The sequence below is a fragment of the Herpailurus yagouaroundi genome, unplaced genomic scaffold (assembly GCF_014898765.1).
Source record: "Herpailurus yagouaroundi ecotype Mexico unplaced genomic scaffold, PumYag 159, whole genome shotgun sequence".
NCBI lineage: Eukaryota > Metazoa > Chordata > Mammalia > Carnivora > Felidae > Herpailurus > Herpailurus yagouaroundi.
This window is the reverse complement of record NW_024412400.1, coordinates 648,987-665,245: the sequence shown is the minus strand read 5'-3', so window position 1 is coordinate 665,245 and position 16,259 is coordinate 648,987. Positions and strand designations below refer to the sequence as shown.

Here is a 16,259-nt window from a genome sequence, read left to right as displayed (position 1 = left end):
AAGCACCACTAACCATTCTTACCGTAGAAAAGAAGAAATCATAAACTCCCTCCATGATGCTAAGTAGCGTGCATGGCAAAAGTGAATTTTCTGGCAGTGATTCCACCACTAAAAAAAGCTTCCTGCAGCACACGGCAGGGAGCGGCCTCCTCAGACACGTCATGTGCTTATAATTCTGCTCCCGGCCTTTATTCCAGCCCCTCAGCCCCTACCTGCACTCAGCTCCAGCAGTCCGGTGCAAGGAGGAGCTTCGCCTCTGTGAGGTTAATCGCCAGCGGGGGCCCCAGGTCTGGCTGGGATGTGGGATCGATCCTGCCAGAGGAAACGTAACAGGAAGCCGGTGCTGCCTTTTGTGCAGTAAGCAGAGCTCGAGGACGTTTGCATTCTGCTGGGTAAGCATGACTGCCTCGAGACCCAGGCTACTCGGACTGCCCGCTCAGCAGGAGTTCTCACCAAGGCGACACACGGCTGTGCCTCCGTGGCCTTGTCGGAGCCACGGAGGCCAGAGAGTCCCAACTGCTCATTCTGCAAATGGCACGATTCCATCATGTTTGAATCACGTGAAGTGTTACAAACCCATTCAAGAGATTGGCAAACGAAAACCGGATTAAGATCTGTGCAGTGGACTTGAGGTATACAGGATTTTTCTAATGAATCACTGGAGCGTGCTGGATGCTAGAATTTCCTAATTTTTGCAGAAAAAGAGTCTTGGGGTTTTGTGGGGGATTTGTGCCATATTCTCCTCACCCCCCTTGAAACTTAAGTATAGGATTTGTGAACGACTAAAATGAAAAGGAAAAACATTGCATTTGGCATAGCTGTAACTTGGAACAAATAAATGCGAAAGAGAGTTGCTAATTCAGGAGGTCTACCTTGACTCAGATGCCAGCAGAAGAATTGGGATCATGCCAGACATGTATTTTGTAGCCTAAGGGCCCCGAGAGCCTGCAGCTCTGGGCTCACACCAGGGCTGTGCGGCCACTTGCTGGGTAAATTAGTTGTGGTTTCCAAGTTTCCATTTTACTTTATTTTAATAATTTAGTACTTTTATTTCTCCGTGTTCTTAAAGTAGGAAATTGGTGAAACAGTACTCTCTCACGTCAACCAGGTAATGAATGTGAAGTGTCAGGTCTGGTCATGGGTACACAGGAAGTCCTCCACTAATGACTGGACTTAATTTACTAGAAGATCCAGCAGGATCTGGGAGGAGTAGGTGGTGGTTGGGGCCTCGTTGCCAAGGGAGGCGTATAGCTCTTCTCGGTAGTTACATCAAGAGCAAAACCCTGTCTTGATGCATCAGGACCAAACAGGGTTAGCCCTCTGCTCTCGAGGTTACCATGCAAGTGTCTAAGTGCTCACATCAGAGTGCACATCAGCTTTGTCCAAACACAGGGGCAGTTTGAAACCTACACATACACACCGTCATTCAAACACCACTCGTTCCTACGCACAGGACGGTCAGCACACGTGGAACTGCCTTTTCCCCACACGCTGTAATATACATATCCTTTCCTTAATTTACTTTTTAAGTTTACTTATTTTGAGAGAGAGAGAGTGAGAGAGCGCGCATGGGAGGGGGCAGAGAGAGAGAGAGAGAGAGAGAGAGAGAGAGGGGATCTCAAGCAGGCTCTGCGTTTTCAGAGCAGAGCCCGATGCAGGGCTTGAACCTACAAACTGTGACTGAGATCATGACCTGAGCCAAAATTAAGAGTCAGATGTTTAACCAACTGAGCCACTCAGACACCCCACTGTCCTCATTTTAAATTGCTGCATAGTTATTTAACCAATAACTTTGGGACATTTAGATTTTTCTCCTTTTTGCTCTCAGCGACTCTGCAGTTAGTGTGCTTAAACATCTTTGCATACTTATTCTTTCCTTTGAATAAAATCCTATGAGAGGAATTACCAAGTCAATTCTACTTCTTTTAAGGACTTTTGTTTCATATTGCTAAATCATTTTCAAGAAAGAAGGCAGTTAACACTCTACAAAACAGTAAGTGAAAATGCCAGTCTCCTCATATGTGTACCAGCTGGACTTAAGGAATTATTTTTAATCTTTGAAGAGCATTTTAAACACCCTATGGCCATTGAATTTGGATCATTAGATAAAGCAAAACACCCTGAGGAAATGTATGTATTTCCTATAACGGCCTTAAACTGTTTAGGGGAATCCTTTCTCTCTCTCTCTCTCTCTCTCTGTCTCTCTCTCTCTTAGGGGTACCTACCTATGTGATAAAAGCATTTTTTCATCAGGTAAGTAAAAGTAAATGAAGAAGGAAAACCCACTCATATGTCTTAGGGCTCAGACCGGAAGGCTAAGTGCACACTTACGCAGAAGGGACTCTGGAGCTGAGGGCGTTCGGGAAAAGAAACGAGCCAGGGTGGTCTGTGGTTTACCAGCCATGACGAGGGCCTTGAGCTCGTGTTGAGCCGCTTGCCGACTGGCTCACCTGTGCTTTTGACCGTAACCCTCACAATAACCCTGCACTGTAGAACCGACACTCCCACTTGTGGTGGAAGGGTCTCAGAGGTTGCATGCCTCGCCCAGGGTCAGGTGGGAGCAGAGCCAGGACTGAGTCACTGGGAATCTCACCACAGACCCTTGTTCCTCCACCTGGAACACGGTTCACACCTGCCACAGCGGCCAGGGATAACACAGAGAGCAGCGGCAGGGGCACTTAGGTCTCCGTAGAGCCAGATTTCTGTAATTAGCAGGCAAGGGAGTGGAATTTACATCTGGAGACCCTAAAAGACATGCCGTGCGGAATTCGACCCTGCACTTTGGATACGTACGATAGTAAGCTGCAGATGGCAGTCCATTTTGACACATTACACAATCTGTGCCAAGATAAACTTACATATGTGTGTGTGCCAGCTTCACTCATTGGGATTAACGTATATCAAGTGACTGAATCTTCACAGCAGTTGTATCTCTTGGGTGCTGTGGTCATGCCCATTCTACAGATGAGGACACGTGAGTCCAGAGAGGTGATACAATGTGCCTTAGCTGCTGCAGAGGTAGACAGTAGACTAGTTGGTATTTGAACCTGGGCAAATGTGACTCTAAAGCCCATGTTCTGAACCCCACTAGGCCATGGGCAGGAGGAGCAGTCCACTGTGGGGCCTGGAGGTGCTATCCCCACGTCAGGTGCGTAGCAGACAAAGGTGGTTGCAGGAAGGGGTGCACCTCTCCTCATAATCCAAGTTAGCGACCCCACTGCGCCGTAACGAGGTTGGCATCAAAGATGGTGGGTGAGATGCATTTGCTCCATTGAGTCATCTTCAGGCCTTGGAGAACCTAGGAGAAAGAAGAGACGCTCCACAGATTTTCCTGTTTGACCCTTCCCATTGCCACGTTCGGCTGGCAGCCGGGCGAAGCTACCAGAAGGAGTCTGGAGGCCCGCTGAGAGCCTCGGCATTCTTGCTGAATGACATTGGCAATGGCAGCTGTCCAAACACTGTGGTTGACTTTCAGACCATTTAATTGAAACCATATTTAAATTTAAAAAATTAATAAAGAAGAGGAAGAGGAAGGGGTGGGTGCCAGACTAGGAGAAGGATCTTGGCAAAAAAACCTCACGTGCACTTTTTCCACCGTTGGATGGACCAGACAGGGCCACAAAGCTGAGACAACAGGATTAGCAAAATTGCATTGTTGGACATAGGCACAGCGTGACATGTGCTCCAGCAAAGGCATTTGGCAGGATTAACCTGCCAAGGATAAAGATGTAGCAGACAAGGGGCTGAATTAATGGACTGGCATGACAGAAGCGGGGAAATCTATTTGCATGCAATATTAACTGTGCTAATAAACTCCGGGGCTGTGCTCCGCAGGCCAGGCAGCCCTCCTTGAGCCAGGAGTTTTTATTTTGAAGTCCACCTGGGCGGCATCAGCCAAGATGGGCTAAAGCGAGAAGAATTCCCAGGTTGCATTCAGGTTTATTTTTGCCATTGTCCTAGAGTAGACATGCTGTCTTAAATGCTTATAACAGTATCTGTGTATCTGTGACTACTTACTGTGCAGAATGATCCTAATACCTTGGAGCTTTGGGGCCAAAGGGTCTTCCTTTTAGAGGGTTAGCGTCTATGAAAAAGCAATGAAGAAACATAAGTACGACACACTCTAGAATAAACACCTACTTGGAGTGGGTTGTTTTGCCTGATTTGTGTATTCTCACTCCCTGCACATCAGAACGGTGAGCGAATGAGAAGGCCCAGGATGCAAAATTTCGGGAGGCGCTCACAGTCCTGCTCCTGCAAGAGTGGGGTCAGCATCTGAGAGCAGGTGACTCGTTCCCCTCGCCTTCGGCCCGCCCTGCTGAAAGTGACCATGGGAACGTGGTAAGATACGCCTGTTCAGCACGTGGGTACCCTTACATCCATTTAACACAGTCACCAAAGCACAGCTGGATTTGGGGAGGGGAGGGGGGAGGGGAGGGGGAGGGGGAGGGGCCCCATAAGGCTTGTGCTGTCCACCAGGGTCCTGCTCTGTGGGGCAAGAGAGCAAGGTATTGTCCACCAACTCCGTTGTGCTGCTAGTGGGGGCTCCTGAGGATGTCAGCTCCCTGACACCGAGCTGACACACGCCTGTTCCCGCTCCTGACCCGAGGAAGCCCCCAGGCCTAGGACATTCTGTACGTGGGAGCAGTGGTGCTGGACATCAGCAGCACCCGCCACGTGGGCAAGATGGAATTTGCCTCTGAAGATGCTGAAGCCGCATGGGACTCCTGCTCTGAGGCTCATTAGGAATGTCAGTGTTTAACAGAGCCCTGGATTTAAAGCTGTGGTCCCCAAATCTGGCTTATCAGAGTCCCTGGGATGGGGGGGGGGGGGGAGATTCCTGAGCTTCACTCCCAGACAGACTGGAGTAGGATCTGGAGTGGGGTTGGAGCCCTGAGCCCCCCTCCCACCCCCCACGGAGCCAGCCAGACTGAGGGCTGGTGTCCGAGGCTGAACGAGTTTGTGTTGACTCTTGTTCAACCTGGGAGGTGGTTGATGAGGAAACCCCCTGTGTTCCTGTCGCGTCATCTTTTCCCAGAAGTACCAGGCGGCGAGACAGTTTGCTGATTTGAGACCTCTGATGTTATACAGCTTAGATAAATGCCATGTACTTGGGATTGCCAGCACCGAGTGGCTATTATGTGACTTAAAACAAAACAAAACAAAACAAAACTAAACAATTAGCTGGCTTGACCCTATCAAGTCTGTAGTGATCATAAGCAGGCCAATGTAGAAAATAACGAGATAAAAGGTTTTGGTTTAAATCGATGCAGGATTTTGGAACACCAGAAATCTTACATTCCCTGAAAAATGCTCCTGGGGCAGTTGAGGTCCTTAGGGAGGCAAAAGTTGGGAGGAAGGCCCCGAGGTGGGAGAGGACAGGGCGGGTTCCAGCTTTGCCATTCCAGTGTGGCCGGGTGACGCTAGAGCCCCCAGCCCTCTGGCAGGTGGGGTTGCGGTGAAGACCAAAACCACTCACCGGGTCACACGCCCTGTTACAGTTCCGTTTCTGCCCAGGGAAAGAGGTGCCTTTTTGAGCCCACAAAATGCTCCGTCTACAGGAAAGGCCTGCTTCTTTAATTTCAGAAGGCACCATATGGTCTGTCTTTGTGTTCCGAGATCGGAGCGAGGGAGTGCAGCTAAGTCCATGAGGAGGGGAGGTGACGATGGACAGGCACCGGGAGGGAGCTGAGTCACCAGCACCTGTGGGATTTCGCGGGGAATTTGGATTTTATTCTGGGTATGATGGGAAGGGAGCGAGTGTTTGAAGCAACGCAGGGACACGCTCTGATTCATATTTTAAAAGGATCGCTCAGGCTGCAGAGTGAAGAGTGACTCACAAAGGGACAGTTGGATGTGTGTGTGTTGTGTCCTGGTGAGAGGGCTGGGGGTACAGGGCGGCCGTGGAGATGAAGAAATGCCATTCGATGGCAAAATATTGGGCTTTCTGGACACTGATGATTCATGGGGAGCAGCGAGGACAAATCGTTAACCCACTGGTGTCCGCAGCCCCCCAGCTTTGCAGGACTTTGTTGCCGATTGAGAGCACATCTAAGCTGAAAGCCCTTGTGTTTCAGGTGCCGTGCAGATCCCAGCTACCGGTGACTCCACAATGGCCTCTGCCCTTGGGACCACTGTCTCCTAAAACAGGACTGAAGCCTGGAACGACACTGGACGCAAAAGGTACAAAAATCCTAGATGCCACCAGGTCAAGAGCTTGCAAGGGGCCAGAGGACCTTCTTGAGGGCTGACCTTGGAGCCCGACTGCAGGAAGAGGGGTGCACTGGGTAGAAAGGGTTAGGGGCATGCAGTCCACGGAAGCATGCCCACGTGGTGTATTGTGGGCACTCCTCCTCCGTAAGTGAGGGGCGGGGGTCAAGCAGGGAAGTGCATTAGGATGTGAGACTCTATCGGGGGCACGAAAGGAGCCTTGGAGAGGTTCAGCCAGATTAGACAGACCCTCTGGGAGAATCCTTCTGATGCCCTGTAGATGAGGGTGGGGTTAGCCTAAAGGCAGGGAGCTGAGTTAGGTCCCGCAGTCATCTATTCATATAAAATCATTTGTTACAAATAGCACCGTGTGTGCCCCTCAGGTTCTCGGTGCCGTTTTGATTCATGTCACAGATTCATCTACATGCTTGCAATAGAGTCACTGGACTACAAGAATCTTCCTTTAAATCATACATTCACCCAGCCAGTATTAATCCAGCATCCCCCATGTGGCCAATGCTGGGGACCCAATGGCAAGCTTTGAGTTGAGTGGAAGAGACGTCATGCACACTGTATAACAGGTGCCTTGAAGGAAGAGTCCCAGATGCCTGGGAAGCATGTCATGAGGAGTCCAGTCTGGTCTGGGGGATGGGAGTCAGTCCAGGAGGTGACTTTGGAGTTGAAGTCTGAAGGAGGACTTGGTATTAAACTACACAAAATGGAGAGGGAGGATTCTAGGTGAAGGAAGCAGCTTGTGCAAAGGCCCTGTGGTAGGGAAGAATATGGCATATTTGAGAAGTTAGAAAAACCGAGAGGGAGAGGAGGAGGGCAGTGAAGGATAAGGGGAGAAAAAGAGGGCCAGGACTGCCTTGCACAGTGCCGACTCCTTGCAAGCATTTGAAGTTACTTTTTTTTATTTTTAATTTTTTTTTAATGTTTGTTTATTTTTGAGACAGAGATAGAGCATGAACGGGGGAGGGTCAGAGAGAGAGGGAGGCACAGAATCTGAAACAGGCTCCAGGCTCTGAGCTGTCAGCACAGAACCCGATGCGGGGCTAGAACCCACGGACTGTGAGATCATGACCTGAGCTGAAGTCGGATGCTTAACCGACTGAGCCACCCAGGCGCCCCTGAAGTTACTTTTTTAGACAATCATTTTTTATCTCTCTTTGACACCCTGAGCACTGGTGAGTTGTAGACAGAACCAAGAAGAGGTAGCTATGGATAGCTGTGTCCATGGCCTCAGCTTCTCCCCTATTCCCCAGTCTCCTTTTGCCCCTCCGATGTAGGAATACCAGTCCCCAGGTTCGTGATGTTTTGCCCTCATAGGAATCTGTGCAGGTTTCAGTTTTAGGAACTTGGTACCAGTACCACCTTCCCACGGACACAGTCTTGGCCAAAAAAGGGCACTAACTTTGCTGAGGGTTCTGGCCACTCAGCACTGGCAATTAACAGTCCCCCCTGCTTTATTTTTACAAGGAACTAATCTCACTTTCTAGAACTTGCTCATTCTCAGAGTGGGTGATTGTTAGCCTTTAAGACAATCCACTGGACAGAAAAATTTTGGGATGTCTCTGTACCCAAAGCTCAGCAAGCCAGCCACATAACTTGGTGCCAACACTTATCGAATACACGTGTATATCAAGTGTTTGCCGTATGCAAGGTTTTCCAATCTTACTACTCTGTTCTGCAGATACTAAAACTGAGGCCCCGAAGGTTCTGCAACCGGCCCTGGGAACACAAATAGGAAGGGACAGCCTGAACACACACCCTGGGGCCTGGTGCGGCAGCCCATGCACAGTAGACACTCTCAGCTTAGCAGTGCTGTGGCCCATGGAGGCCCGAGTGTAGACATCATGCCCTACTGTCCCAGCCAGGATTCTTCGATAGTAGACATAAAAATTCAGATGCTTCTGAACTCCAAGGCCACAGTGGTTTACATGGCTCCACTGTGGCTGATGAATTATCAAACTTTCTGTCTCCCCCAACTCTGGCAAGAACTTTGGTAGAACTTCTGTGCCACATCCAGTGCTAGGAACTTGCCAACTTTGCGTCCTTAAAATAAAGCAGGTTCCAAGATAGATGGCAGAAAGTGGAAAACATTTTTCTTGATCGGGTAACTAAGAACCATGCAGCAGGCAGGAGCCATTTTTGGCCAAAGAAGCTATTCATTTAAAAGTGTTTATCGACACCTGGAAATAGGGATTCAGCTTCAAATGCTATTTTCATGTCAGTTTATGTTGCATAATTTCCTAATGCTGATAAAAACCTAGGCGAACACCAAAACGAGAATTCCAAAGTCATTTCACTGCTGAGACGCTCCTCCGTGTCTGCCCGCTGAATCGAGAGCCGAGCAGCCCAGCGGGTCACCTGCTGGTGGAAAGGCAGAGCACGGTGACGGCTCATCGGGGTTCACACCGACCACCCGATTTCCTTTCGGTCAGTCTCACGGCTTTTGTTGGTTTGCGTGACAGCCTCAGCTCTTCAGCGGATCACCCCTACTTTGTGCTTGGAATGTGTTTCCCCCCTTTGGAGGATGACTCGGAAAGACTCTCCGTCGTCGCTGGAGGATTCCATTCTGAGCCTGGTCACCCTCAGTAAACGAGGGAGTGGCCCCGCGCAGCCTTCGGGGGTCTGAGGACGGACAGATGGAAGGGGCGGAGGTAGAGGGTCTTGGCAGAGTCGCTACTTAGGACACGAGGCGAGTGCGGTTTCCGCGTGTGGCAGCAGAGCGACTGGGGGTCCCTGCCTTCCTGCCACGTAAGTTTCAGTGAGGAAAAAACTTGACTCACCACTTTGGCTTAGGAATAATCTGGTTACCGAGCCGCCTCCCAGGGCGGGGATGCGCAAGCTGTGGGGGGCTCCATTTCCCAACGAGGACTTGCTGAGGGGGGGGGGGCCCCCCCCCCCCAAAGAAGCACCGATGCGCAGGTACGTCCGCGTCCAGGGGCCCCGGGCTCCTTGGAGCCCCCCGACGCCACCCGTGACTCCAGGGGATGGGAGGGCTGGCCGAGGACGTGGCAAACAGGAAACGCCCAGGGGACGAGGGTGGAGGGAGATGAGATGTCGACACTGCTCGCGTTCGCGTCTAACCCGCGGCTGCTCTCTGTCCCCCCCCCCCCCGGCCGAGCAGCACCGAGGACGCGACCGCACCACCGCCAGCAGCCCCAGCGACCTCCCGGCACGGTGCGGCGGGGCAGCTGGTGTTGTGAATCAGGCCGTTGCCACTCAGAGAACGGCTACTTCACAACACCAGGGTCACGCCCCACCACGGGCACCGGCCGCCAGGACCCTGCGGCGGCTCATCCCGGGGCTCGTCCGGAGCCTCCGGAAGCCCAGCTTGCACGCGGCTGTGGCTCGTCCTGTGCGCGGCGTGGACTCCGCCGCAATCAGGTGCCCGGGGCCGTTTGCCCCCGCAGCACGAGTGTCCCCCTCCACTGGTAAGGGAGCGGCCGCCCTCACGGCATCAGCGTCCACAGAGGAGACCGAGCTCGGGCTGCCCCCTGGGAGACAGATGGTGTTCTGGCCCTCGGGGGGCTTGAGCGCCCCTCAACTGAGCGTTTCCTGCTGGGTGCCGGGAACACACAGGGTGAACGCGGGTCTCGGTTTCGGTACGTGGGTGTGGTGGCTTTGAAAAGGGCCAGGTGGAGGGGAGGGGACCCCTAGTTACAGAGGGTGGCCCCAGGGGAGACTCCTCGGGAGACAGAGGCCTCTTGCAGCCGCACGGGTGGGGAGCACATCTATGCTGTAGATAGCCCCAGGTCCCCGGAGTGTAAACGCCTTGGTCTGAGTGCAAGAGTGCCACGGCTCTCCATCGGGCGTGTGTCCCCAGCTTGGCTGGATGACAGCCAAGCACAAGAGGACCCTCCCTGGAGCGTAGACTTGTCTGACACTCCCATGCTGGTAATGTGACCTGTCAGCTGCACTGACGGGTGGGCTCTCTTTCCACAGGACCTCGCAGGTAGGGACCTGGCAGAGCTGGAAACCAATGGAGGTCTCCAGAGTCCGTGTGTTTTTGTGCCTAACGTAAACCTTACATGTGACGCCACCGTATCTCAGCACCAGGGGGGCAAGTTTAGAGATGGAGTGGCTGGGTTGGCCGGTGTCCTTTCCGAAGTGCTAAGTAAAGGAAGAAGTCTATCTCTCTGGCTTTCTGTGGGACAGGGAGAGTGTCCACAGCCACTCCGCTCAACCCAGGCTCTACGTGACCTCAGTGCTGTGCCGCTGTCCCCTGGGAAGCAGAGGGCCGGACGGAAACCAGCCCGGTGGAAGGACGACACAGGACAAGGTTACGTAGAGCCCGGGTCAGGCAGAACGGCCCTGGGTCTCTGGCACCTCGGAGTTCCAGAAGCTGAGTCCGCTGCCTCGGCGAAGTTCTCCCCCTCACCCATCCCCAAACTGCTGTGGTATCTCTGAAGCCTGTACTCAGCTATGCTTGGGACAGTGTCGTAGAGTTAAAAGAGTCCCAGTTGTTCAGAAAGGTCTTCCTGCCTTCTCCTCAAAACGTATCAGCTGCAAGTCTCTGACAAGCCACCCACTTCCCAGTGCCCTACCACCCGGAGAACCCAGGCCAGCGCCACTCACGGCGTGGGCCACAGTGGCAACGTCAGCAGGCGGCAAAGGCCGAGCCCTGGGCCCCACCGCCCACCCTTTGCATCACGATCTTGGGGCGGGGGCTGCCGAGCAGGGGGCAAGGACGGTGTGCTAACGGGCCCTGCAGGGGGCCCTCCAGAGCCCCAACCACCCCTTTGTCTCCCCACACCCTTTCCAGCCTGCAGCCAACCCCATCTCTTCTGCAGTCGCAGCCAGAAAGCCCTCTTCAGGATGCATGCCTGCGTCATGTCAATCCCTCCACCCTGCCTGGAACTCCTTCAGGAGTTGGCCTCACTCTGACGGTAGGTAGTTAGACCCCATGAGCGGCATGTGGTCGCCAGACCCCTCTCCCCCCACACCCTCCCTCCCTCTGGCACACCTGACTCAAGACCCCTCACACTCACCGAGCTCCCTCAGGCCCAGGGCCCTTGTGCAGCTCAGCTCTGGCCGCGATGCTCCCAGCCCCTCACCAGCCTCCCCGTAACTGATGTCTGACTCTCCTGCGGGTTTCGGACAGAGCCTGGCTTCCCGTGGGCCAGCGCCGCAGCCTGGAGGCCGGGTGCACCCAGCAGGCTGAATTCTGCCTCTTCAGAACGCTCCTCTCACGCGGCCGTCGTGCATCCACTCCTGGGACTCTCCGCTGAGGGTGCGTCTTCCCCTGCTCCTTGAGGGCAGGGACATTCAGCTTCATTCACCCCTGCACCTCCAGCGCAGCTCCAGGTCCGGCATAGAGTAGTAGCTCAGCGATCTATTTGTTCAGTAAATGCGAGGGTCCTTCGAGGTTACGTTCTCTCTCTCTCTCTCTCTCTTGCCCACTGGAGCCCTGGGTCTGTCTTTGCCCTTCAGTGACGTTGAAATAATGGTAGCAGGCACTTACAGAGTCGAGTCAGCATGTCAGGCACTGTTCTGAGCACTTTGTGTACAGTTAGCCGTTTACTCGTTGCCTCGGTTTCCTCGTAACGGCCAGGCGACATAAGTGTTGTATTAGCTGGGTCCCGAGACCACACCGTCCAGGCTGCTGGCAATTGGTAGCACTGCTCTTCAAACCCTTGCAGTCTGGCCCCACGGTCCACACCGTGAGCCACTGCTTCGTGCTACTCGGGAGCCAGAACGAAGGGGACAGGGCTGAACAGGGAAGTCCCTAGGGCTCGCTCCCAGGGACCGAGCAAAGCCGTCTCCATTCTCAGATCTTCCACCCTGGTGTCCTTAGTCAGACAGACCAGGCGGTATTCTCCCTGTTTATGCCTTTCTAAAAGGTTAGATCCTAACCTTGTTAAAAGCACGTCACAGTGGAACCTGATTAAAAACCTAATAAAATAAAAAACGGGGTCAAGTCCAGAGAGAGAAAACTGTTCAAGTAGCAGAGGAAGTTCGACTTAATTTTGTTGTTAAGCTGGTGAATTCATTTGAGGTTTGCACAGTTACCCTCAGAGGTCAGAGGCTGCAAAGGCAAATGGATGTGCTCTGAGAACTGCATGCTTCTGAGAGCCGGCCTAGGGGGTACGACCCTCGGCTGGTCTGCCCAGTGCTTAGCGCCAGGCAAAGCCCTATGCCTGGTCTACACTCCTCTGTCCGCAGTATGGCTCCTTTTCCAAAATGCGCGCGGCCTCACTGAGAACAGCCTCCCCGTCGTGCCGAACATCCCAGACCCTCCACTGAAGCACACTGGATGCCACCTGACTGTGCCACCGGAAAGAAACAAGAGGACACCTGGGTGGCTCAATCTGTTAAGGGTCCGACTTCGGCTCAGGTCATGATCTCGCGGTCTGTGAGTTCGAGCCCCGCGTCAGGGTCTGTGCCGACAGCTCGGAGCCTGGAGCCTGTTGGGATTCTGTGTCTCCCTCTCTCTCTGCCCCTCCCCTGCTCGCTCGCTCGCTCTCAAAAATAAAATTTTTAAGAAATTAAAAAAGAAACTAGAATGTCCATTCCCCCACCCTCTTCTGAAACCTTGGTTGAGTGATCTACATCACCCGAAGCTCTGAGTTCAGAACCTTTGTAACTACCTTGGGGGTCCCGCATTTGCTGCTACCACATTCCCGTGGGGACTCTCTCAAGGGGCCCCTCTGCAGACCACCAGAAGCTTGGGAGCTGCAGGGAACTGGTCTGATACACACTTTGACATCCACTCTGCTGACCCCGGTCCGTGCCTCTGGGGAAAGCCAGGTTCAGAAAGGACATTTTCCGGGTAAATACTTAGTATCAAGTAAAACAGTGGTTCTCAAAATGTCACCAGCATCAGCTTCACCTGGGAACTTGACCTGAAAATCCTCCATGTACCCCCCCACCCCCACCCCAGCCCTGCTGAATCGGAAACTCTGGGCTGAGGCCCAGCCATCAGCGTGTGAACCAGCCTTTATGGGATTCTGACGTGCCTCAAGTTTGAGAACCACTAAAACACAGTGAAAGACGGGGGGGGGGGGGGACACCCCACTTTCAGTACCAAATGATAAAAGGGCACAGTAATGGAGTGCCCGTGCCCGCCATCCACAGCAGTGTGAAAAATAGGGCATTGACTATATGTCAAATAATAATGTGTTTTAAACCCACTTTTCTGATTTTTAAAAGTGAATCGTCAGGTGTTCTGGACTGTGGAAATCTGACCCTTCCCTTCTTCATCGTAATTAACATGCCCAGAACGTCCTTTGCTTTCTCCCAGCAGGGACATTGGAAGGTAAGGTATTTGCCACTGATTTAAAGGCTTGTGTTTTGGGTTTTTTCCCACGATTATTAAATTCTTCACACAGTGTAGGGCAAATTTTAAAGGCTTTATATTTCTTTAATCCGAGCTCACAAGCACCCCGTTTTCAGGAGCACTGGAGGCAACGGGAGGTGAAGCAGCCTGCCCCCCTCCCCATCTCCCAGCAGGCATATGCCTGCTAGAGCAGAGGTTGGAACCCAGGGTGTCCCTAGACCCATGGTCAGACCTGCTTTTGACTTGCTAGCTCCGTTAAGAACAGCTGGGACCAGGAAAGACTAGCCATGCAGCTCAGCACCCTGTGTCTGAGCAGTGAAGAGCCATTTATGATTGGCAGCTAACTTGGGGAACCCCTGACTCCAAAATGTCATGCCATGAAGACAAAACCCTCCGGGCAGTCGTTTCAAATAAATTTGTTACTCTTTTACCTTGTTTTGTTTTTGATGAGAGTAGATTCGCTTGTCTCGTCTTGCTTATAGTCATCACTAGATGTTTACCTTAGGCCCCACGGATGGTGTTTTATGTAGGCCTTGTGCAAACCACGGCCAAGGACACTTGCACCCCGTGCATCTGTCTTTTGGTAGGTACTGGCCCCATGGAAGTGGCTTAAAAAACAAAAAGATAACAGTGATTTGAAGGTTTCCGTTCATTGTGTAACAAGGCAAAGGTCCCCACATACTGCAGTGAGCCTGTCTGCAGGAAGGCTGTGTGGACGCCTTTGCTGGGATTTCAGGAAGACTCCCAGACAGAACCCAAGTGGAAGGGTTACACTTTGCAGCATCGTGATTCTGTTTTTTATAGTTGGGAAGGTGGAGGTTCAAGGTCAAGTAACCTGCATTAGGCACAGCCCAGCCCTGTATTTCCAGAGCCACAGGCCTTTCCGCTCCAGAACAAAGACCCTGACCCGCTCCCCTGCTGGTATTTACTGCCTGGGGGGGAGGGGGGGGCGGGGCTGGCGGGTGTCCTCTCAGTTGGGTACAGGCAGCTCCAGGAAGGGAGGCAGTAGTGTCATTCCTGTTTCTCAGGTGAGGAGCAGGCTTGGAAAGGTCAAGAAGTTTGCCAGTTCTCCCAGCTGGTGAGTGAAGAGTCAGGCTCCGAAGATGTCTTCTTCTGACCCTGCTAATGGGCCCCCTCCTCCCCTCTACCCCACCGCAGGCTGCAACGTGGGACTGACTGCCTTCCAAACGTTCTAGCTGTCTTCAGCCTGAAACACTGGAGCTTGGGGAGAGAAGGCACTGGAAGTTGGGGGAAAAAAAACCGTGCCCTCCTGGGGCAAACCTCCAAGCTTGTTCCTTCAGGCCTGACTCAAGTGGAAGAAGTGTGTGTGTGTAATTGACTTTTTGTGAAACTCACTTAATTCTCTTCTGTCTCTGCCTGTACTGTTTCTTCTTGTACATCGCCTGGGGGAATACCCTTCAATGTTTAGAGGCACAAAACAAATAACAGAAAAAAGGAAACACTGTTCCAGGAACAAACCATTCAAAATCAGAAGTATTACAGATGTATGGAATAGAATATGAAAGTCCCTTCTCATCTTATCCCCAGAGATAACCACTTATTTTTTTAATGATTTTTATTTTTTATTTTCTTAGTTATTACAAAAGGCCTACACATTTATCAGTACATCAGAATGAATTAAAAGTAAATACATGCTGGGGCACCTGGGTGGCTCAGTCAGTTAAGGCTCTGACTTCAGCTCAGGTCGGGATCTCACAGTCATGGGTTCAAACCCCTTGCTGGGCTCTGTGCTCACAGCTCAGAGCCTGGAGTCTGCTTCGAATTCTCTCTCCTCTCTCTCTCTCTCTCTCTCTCTCTCTCTCTCTCTCCCCCCACCCCCCTACTTGTGCTCTGTTTCTCTCTCAAAAATAAGTAAGCATTAAAAAAATACATGCTTCATTGCTCAGACTTTCTTGACAGGCACAGGTCTGAGACCACATCGACGCATACAGCTTACCTCATGGGTCACCAGGTCTCCCCACCATTGAGCCCCTTGATTCCTGACTCGAGTAAATGGAGTCGGCGAGGGTTGACCTGCAATCCTTTTGAAACAAATCAATCACTGGGTTCTGACCTTCAGTGCCCAGGGCCACCTGGAATCTGCCTCCTCTCCCCAGCCCGCCCCTCCCCTACCATCCTGCAGTTTGCTGCCTGCCCGTAGGGCTTCCTTAGGCTCCCTTCCCTACAGAGTATTCTCTTTCCCCAAGTGACAGCTTGACTCCCTCCCTCCCCTGAATTTCCCACAGAATATGTGCCACTGGCCACAGCACACTCCTTCCCTCCTGTCTTCCTACCCTGTTCAGCCTTGTCTCCAAAGCCATATCACCTTCAGATTCTGACATAATTTACCTGTGATCTGATCTCCCACTATAACCCCCTGAGGGCAGTGATCACTGTCTGCTTTGCTCCGTGATAGATCCCCAGCACCCAGAACAGGTCCTGGCACACACTAGGTATTCAGTACGTGTTGGATGAGCAAATGTGGGAGCCACCTTTGCCAAGGCTGAGGAGTAAAGGGCCCTCTGGCCCCCAGCTCCTGCACCCCAGCCCCCCTGCGCTGCTCACATGAGTGGCTTCCTCCCAGCTGAATCCAAATGGCCTTTAAGTGCTGGGAAACTCAAGGTTCATCAAGTCCGGTGCCCTCATCTTACCGATAAGGGTGATGAGGCCCACAGGCCAGGGCACTTGCCAAGGGGAAGAATGCCTTCCGTGGGCATTGTGTCCAGAGGCTGACGTGGACAAGCCCAGGAATTTTGGGTGCATC

General features: G+C 52.4%; 1 protein-coding gene across 11 annotated transcripts in view; it reads left to right on the top strand.

Moving 5' to 3' along the window:
- Positions 1-12,596, top strand: part of LOC121033407 (uncharacterized) — a 125,702-nt gene extending 113,106 nt beyond the window's left edge. For 5 of the 11 annotated variants that reach the window (XM_040479590.1, XM_040479592.1, XM_040479591.1 and 2 more), the window contains 6 exons: positions 6,078-6,183; positions 8,484-8,649; positions 9,016-9,650; positions 11,010-11,105; positions 11,396-11,449; positions 12,382-12,596. In XM_040479590.1, coding sequence (XP_040335524.1) covers positions 9,053-9,650; positions 11,010-11,105; positions 11,396-11,449; positions 12,382-12,560 — 927 coding nt within the window. In that variant the 5' untranslated portion in view covers positions 6,078-6,183; positions 8,484-8,649; positions 9,016-9,052 and the 3' untranslated portion in view covers positions 12,561-12,596. Of the gene's footprint in view, positions 1-6,077; positions 6,184-8,483; positions 8,971-9,015; positions 9,651-10,981; positions 11,106-11,395; positions 11,524-12,381 lie in introns of all 11 variants that reach the window. The other 6 variants (XR_005791871.1, XR_005791872.1, XR_005791873.1 and 3 more) reach the window with 6 other exon arrangements.
- The last annotated feature ends 3,663 nt before the right edge of the window (positions 12,597-16,259 follow it).